Below are 6,617 nucleotides of genomic sequence, written 5' to 3'. Positions count from 1 at the left end.
TCACTTGGCAGTACTGTGCTAAATAGAGAAGAGATTGAGGTTGCTAACAGTTACATCTTGCTCAGATCCACAGTCAACACTCTTAGCACCAACAGTCAGGAAATCAAAAGACAAACTGCATTAGAAAATATGCTGTCCCATTGTGTTAAAGAGAAATGATGTCAGTGTAGGGGTTAGGGAGCACTTGATTCAGGCCATGGCCTTCACAATTACTTGCGAAGAAAGCTGGACAATAACTAAGGATGACAGAAGAAGAATCAATGCCTTTGAGTTGTGCTGGAGAAGAGTCTTGAACATACAAGAGAACAAACAGATCTGTCTTTGGAGAGAGTGAATCCAAATTGCTCCTTGGAGGCAAGGGTTTGGATGCTCTGTCTCATATATTTTGGGCACTTAGTTAGTAGGAATCAGCCCTTGGAGAAGGATATGCTTGGAGGGGTGGAAGGACAGGACAGCACAGGAGAGGAAGACTCCTGATGAGATAGATAGAAACTGGGGTTATGGGAGTAGGTGTGTTGGAGATAGTGATACTGGCTCAGGATAGGGAAGTGTTAGAGATGCTATACTTTATAAGTGACTTGATGGCACATAGCAACAACAACAACAACAATGTTCAATCTGAGAAAATAATCTATGAAGCTGAACTATATGAAGAAGAATGTGGCATCAGGACTGGATTAAGACTCATAAACAATCTGCAATATGCAGAGGTTATAAGCTCAACATAAAGAAAGCAAATATTCTTGCAAGTGTACCTATAAATAACATCACGATAAAAAGAAAGAAAGATTGAAGTTGTCAAAGACTTAATTTTACTTGGATCCACAGCCAAAACCCATGGAAGCAGCAATAAACAACCAACCAACCAATGGATTGCATTGAGTAAATCAGCTGTCAAGGACCACCTTAGGGTGTTAAAGAGCAAGAATGTTGGTTTAATGCTTTAACGTATGTCTGACCTACAACCGTGCTGTTTTCAATTGCTATATATGCACATGAACATTAGACACTGGATAAGGAAGACCAAAGAAGAACTGAAACCTTTAAATGCTAAACTGTGGTGTTGGTGAAGAGTCTGGAATATGGACTGCCAAAACACAAATCTGGTTTAGAGAAAAATGCAGAGTGCTCCTTAGAAGCAACGATGGTAGACATTTTCTTACATAGTGTCAGCATGTTATCAAGAGAGGTCACCTTAGAGAAGGATATCATGCTTAGAAAAGTGGAAGGTAAGCAAAACAAACAAAAACAAAACAAAACCCCACAAATAAAAACCCAGAGGAAGACTCTTAAGGGGCTAGATTGACATAGTGACTGCAACAATGTCCTCAAGCACAGCAAATTGTGAAGATAGCACAAATTACTGCAGAGTTTTGTTCTGTTGTACATGGAGTTGTTATAAATTGGAGCCAACTTGATAGCATGCAACAAACAAACAAAAACATCACAGCTCTTATAACCTGAATGTTAAGGATGCCTTTTAGTTATCCTCAAGCTACTGAGACTGGAAAATGTAAGCCTAGCCTCTTTGAAAAAAAAAATGTAGAGAAATTAAAAGTCTCATATACTGATAACGGGAATGGTGCAACCACCCTGAAAAGCACATTGGACTTTCATAGAAAGTTGGGGTAAGAAATATCATTTGATCCAGCAATCCCATTACTACTAGGTATATAGCCCAATAGAAAAGAGCTGCAACATGAACTGACATACTCACATCCTTGCTTATTGCAGCGTTATTTACAAGCAAAGAGTTGGAAACTATTTAAGTGCCCAGTAATGGACAGATGGCTAAATAAACTGTGGGACACTCACATAATAAAGTAACGTTGTTGTTGTTATGTGCCTTGGGGTAGACTGTGACTCATAGTTACCCTATGCACAGGAGCTCTGAAGCCTACCCTATTCTGAGACAATCTCACTGCCTCCGACACAACCTATGCCATTTTCCCAGTTACTATGTCAATCCGTCTCATCCTGGGTCTCCCTCTCATGTGCTGTCTTTTCACCCTTCCAAGTATGATGTCTTTTATTATACATAATTAAAAAATAATAATAAAATATGATACAAGCCAGGTTATTATCACATACTTCCTATGCATCTGAAAGTTGGACAATGAACAAGAAAGACTGAAGAATTATTAATGTCTTTGAATTGTGGTGATGACAAAGAGTATTAAATATCTCACAAGACAACATATGAATATCAGAGAGAGCTCTGATGGCCTAATGATAAGAAGCTGTGCTGCCGTTTCAGATCCACCAGCTGTGCATTCCATTATAAATATTGTTATAAAGCCAAATGCATACTAATTATTGAAAGAAAAACCAATATGATTTCCATCTTTCACTTAAATATAAAAAGAACCTCGGTTCATGATTTTTTAACATTTCTTTTTTATTATTTAATTTAAAAAATTTCAGCAAATGTTTGCAAATGATTGGTTTTTCATACAATGATTTATAGAACTTTTGTTTTATAGCATTAATTACTGCTAAATCAACAATAAAAATTCTGTTTAATAATTGCTTTAAAAATCTTCATCTCAGTTTCTTAACTTGTGAAATGAGGATAATTATTACTTCTTTCAGAACATCAGAAGGGGTGTCCAATTTACATAGCTGGTAAATTAGTTGTTGAGTCCATATTTTTTTCCTTTAAAAGTAAATCCTGAAGTAAGATTGGTCTAACTTTGTGAGAGATGCCACTGTAAGGTCTGGAGAATAGAAATCTTAGCAGATGCAATTGCCCACTTTAACAGTAAGTAGTTCAAGATTCCCCTTTCAGCTATGTCTAGAAAGTCATTGACATTAAAAGAAAAAAGCAGTATGCATTTTTGCTAGAGTTCCTTTCCTTCCTCTTCCCCCATAAAAAGGTCAAGCCTTTTTATTCTAAATCAAGTAGCATCTAAAGAGGGAAATCTATCAGGTAAAGTTATAATGTCTTTAATATTACAGCACTAAACGGAAACCTTCTGCTTTTAGATCCCAACTTTCCCTTGGCACAACCTTCTGCAGAACAAATGGCTTGGGCAGGAAACCAGACTCTGATCCACCACTTCGTCCTCCTGGGCCTCTTCACTCACTCGCCACTGCACTTTTTCCTCTTCTCCGTCATCATGGTCATGTTTCTGGTGGCCTTGTCTGGCAATGGCCTCATGATCCTTCTCATCAATGTGGATTCACGTCTCCACAGCCCCATGTACTTCTTTCTTAGCTGGCTGTCGCTCATGGATCTCATGCTCATCTCCACCATTGTGCCGCGAATGGCTGTGGACTTCCTCCTGGGTGGTGGCTCCATCTCCTTCACAGGTTGTGGGCTCCAGATCCTCTTCTTCCTCACCCTCCTGGGGGATGAGTGCTTCCTGCTGGCCTTCATGGCCTACGACCGCTACGTGGCCATCAGCAACCCCCTGAGGTACTCGGTAGTCATGAGCCGCCGAGTCTGCTGGCTCATGGTGGCAGGGTCTTGGCTTTTTGGGCTGGTAGACGGGCTTATCCAAGCTGTTTTCACCCTCCGCTTTCCCTACTGTGGCTCCCAGGAGATCGACCATTTCTTCTGTGAAGTTCCTGCTGTGCTCAAGCTGGCCTGTGCTGACACCTCCCTGTATGAGACCATGATCTATGTCTGCTGTGTCCTCATGCTGCTTCTGCCCTTCTCTGTGATCTCTGCCTCCTACCTGCGCATTCTCGTGGCAGTACTCCGAATGCGCTCTGCCGAAGGCCGGCAGAAGGCCTTTACTACCTGCTCCTCCCACATGGCGGTTGTCTCTCTCTTCTATGGAGCTGCCATGATCACCTACATGCGACCCCAGGCCTACCACTCCTCCAAGCAGGACAAGGTGGTCTCTGCCTTCTACACCATGATCACGCCTATGCTCAATCCTCTCATATACAGTCTGAGGAATAAGGAAGTCATGGGAGCTCTGAGGAAACTCCTGGGAAGGTGTTCCCTTGGTGGAGGACAGGACTAAATTGATGTCTGCGGATGCTGATTTCCTGGTTTGGGATTTTGGATTTGCCAATGACATAGTTTGACTGGAGGAGAAATAAATGCGTTTACTAAAAAAATAAAAATCATGCTCTAAGCAGTTAAATCAGATTACTGTCGATTCAATACAACAAATGCATGCTGAATGTGAGCAATAAGCAAGAAAGGCTGAGCCTACCATAAAACACTATAAAACCAAAGAAATAAACAAACTAACAAAAAAAGCTGTTGAGGTTACAAACCCCCCGAGGTTACTAAAAACTATGGTGTTACACAAAGAAGACATAGACAAAAGTTATCGTCCCCTTGAATGCTGGAGGAGTCTGCAGATAACTCTTAATTCCACCTCTCTATAGGAACTGACTGGCTGAAGAGAGCCACTTCGCTCAAAACTAATCAATAGGACCTGAAACTTTCCACTGATTTTGCCCTGCTTACATTTCTATTTAAGAAAGCAAATACACAAAATTAAAAGAAAAAAGCCAGATAAAATTATACCTTCTCAAGACTTGATTTAAACACCAAGACTTGAAGTATTTTATAATAATCTGATTGGTCTACCATTTTTGTTGTTTCATGGGTTGTTTTTTTTTTTTTTCTGCTCTTAATTTTCAGCTTTATTCCACTGTGGTCAGAGAAAAGACATAGTTTTATTTTTTAAAAACATTTTTTATGTGAGTGATGGCTTATAAAGGATAAGGTTTTTCACACAAATATTCGTAGACTTTTCTTTTAAATAACACCTTGCCCCAGTCTGTGATTACCCCAATTCTGAGTGCTCAGTAAGATCAGATGATGTAGCACAAACAACCTCTGTTTGTGCTGAGTTTTATTTCCTTAACTCCCTTCCCCTATCATAAGCTTTGGTCCTTAGAGTACTCTGTCATAAATCTCCTACCTGTAAATCCTGTCTAAATCTGCTTTAAAAATTTTTTTCCTGTGGCACATAGAAATTCAGAAGTGATGGTAAGTTAGAGTTTGCTGTCAAGGCCAAGAGCATGCCCTCAACAGTATGAGATGGACACCAAGAAGGGCCCTATCACACTGTTGGTGTTAGGAAGAGGTTATAGATGTGTCATGGAGACATCTAAGAAAGCTTTCATGCGGCACTTTCAAATCTGAATGATCGCAGGTACAGATTGCTCTATCAATTATAGAAACTGTCTGGTGGAGGACAGGGGTGAAAAAGGCATTCATTACTCATCTAAGGCTCTTAGGCTTACCTGCTCCACACAAGATGGGGGATCTTTGAAGTTAGGAAGAGGATTAAGTTAAAATTGGGCATATGCTGGAAAAGCAACCACGGATGAGCTCTGGGGACCTGAGTATGAACCAGAGTGAAAGAGAGGAGGGAAGTGTTGGAGTACAGGCTCTCATGTTGTGACCCATTTTTTCCACAATGTTCACCAAGATAATCTTAGATGTCCACCACTATCCTGACCCTGGGAAGACCCTAAGAAGCTCATTCTTTGGAGTTCTATGTCCTGAAGGCTCATGGTATAAAGACTCCCACGTGGATTTATTCTATACTATATCCAGAGGGAGAAGTGTTGAGAAGTGAAGAGAACCAAGTTGAAAGAAGTTACTGTAGTTGAAATAAACTTATTTTTGAAGTCTCATGCAACTGGTGGCTTGGTGATAAGAGTTGAGCTGCCAATCCAAAAGGCAAGTGATTTGAATCTATCAGCTGCTCTGAGGGAGAAAGACGGGCAACTCCTCCTGCATAATTATAGCTTCTGAAAACCTACTGGAAGATAAGCTATGACTGGGTTATGACTCAATGGCAGACATCAAAAACTTGCATCCTTACAGCCTTGTTGCTCAGCTGGGAGTGGGGGAAGCAGGTGGGTTCTTTAAGAGAAGGGTTGGAAAAAAAATAAAGAGAAGAGTTGGGTGCAACCTACCAAATAAATTTTCCACTGATTTTGCCCTGCTTATATTTCTACTCAAGGAAGTAAATACACAAAATGAAAAGGAAAATAACTGATAAATTTATGCATTATCAAGGTTTTATTTAAACACTAAGACTTGATGTATTAATAATAATCTGGTTTAATTGTGTTTGTTTCTGTTGATTTTTAGCTTTATTCCATTGATTGAGAAAGTAGCTTGTATAATTTTATCCTTTTTTAATGTGAGTAAAAGTTTACAAATCATACTGCCTTTTCACGCATGTATAGAAATTTTATTTTGCAATTGATTACCATTGATTAGCATGACTAATTATGATCTCGTATTGTGTGTTCAGTCTGGAAAGAAGCAACTATGAATTACTGAGCTAAGCGTGGTTGGGGGATGAGCACGCCTACGATAGACAAAACAAAACAAAACAAAACAAAACAAAACAAAACGTAATTATGAAATTTCAAAACCTCCCTTCAAGGGGAGCTTGAAAACAAAACAAATTCCCAAAATCTAAACCATGAAAAAGATTTTGATGTTAATAAAGAGTTATAGAGAAAGCTCTGTGGGCCTGGTGGATAGAAAGTTATGCTGTCAAGTCAAAGGTTGTTGTTGTTATGTGCCGTCGAGTCGCTTGTGACTCATAGCGACCCTATGTACAACAGCCCTAAACTCTGCTCTGTCCTGTGCCAATCGCACTGTCTCTGACACTCCCATCCCGATT

At 39.9% G+C, this 6,617-nt stretch overlaps 1 protein-coding gene across 1 annotated transcript; it reads left to right on the top strand.

Annotated features, from left to right (window-relative positions):
* The first annotated feature begins 3,023 nt into the window (after window positions 1-3,023).
* Window positions 3,024-3,974, top strand: LOC102871307 (olfactory receptor 56-like). The gene has a single exon (XM_006898170.1). It carries the CDS (start codon window positions 3,024-3,026, stop codon window positions 3,972-3,974), a length of 951 nt encoding a protein of 316 aa, XP_006898232.1.
* The last annotated feature ends 2,643 nt before the right edge of the window (window positions 3,975-6,617 follow it).

Source organism: Elephantulus edwardii, unplaced genomic scaffold (assembly GCF_000299155.1).
Source record: "Elephantulus edwardii isolate Elephantulus edwardi_28Jun2011 unplaced genomic scaffold, EleEdw1.0 scaffold00221, whole genome shotgun sequence".
Lineage (NCBI taxonomy): Eukaryota > Metazoa > Chordata > Mammalia > Macroscelidea > Macroscelididae > Elephantulus > Elephantulus edwardii.
The sequence above is the reverse complement of the archived record's forward strand: the minus strand, read 5'-3'. Positions and strand labels throughout refer to the sequence as shown.

What these genes read in the sequence shown, in the direction of transcription:
- LOC102871307 (XM_006898170.1), top strand. Translation starts at nt 3,024, where the DNA reads ATGGCTTGGGCAGGAAACCAGACTCTGATCCACCACTTCGTCCTCCTG.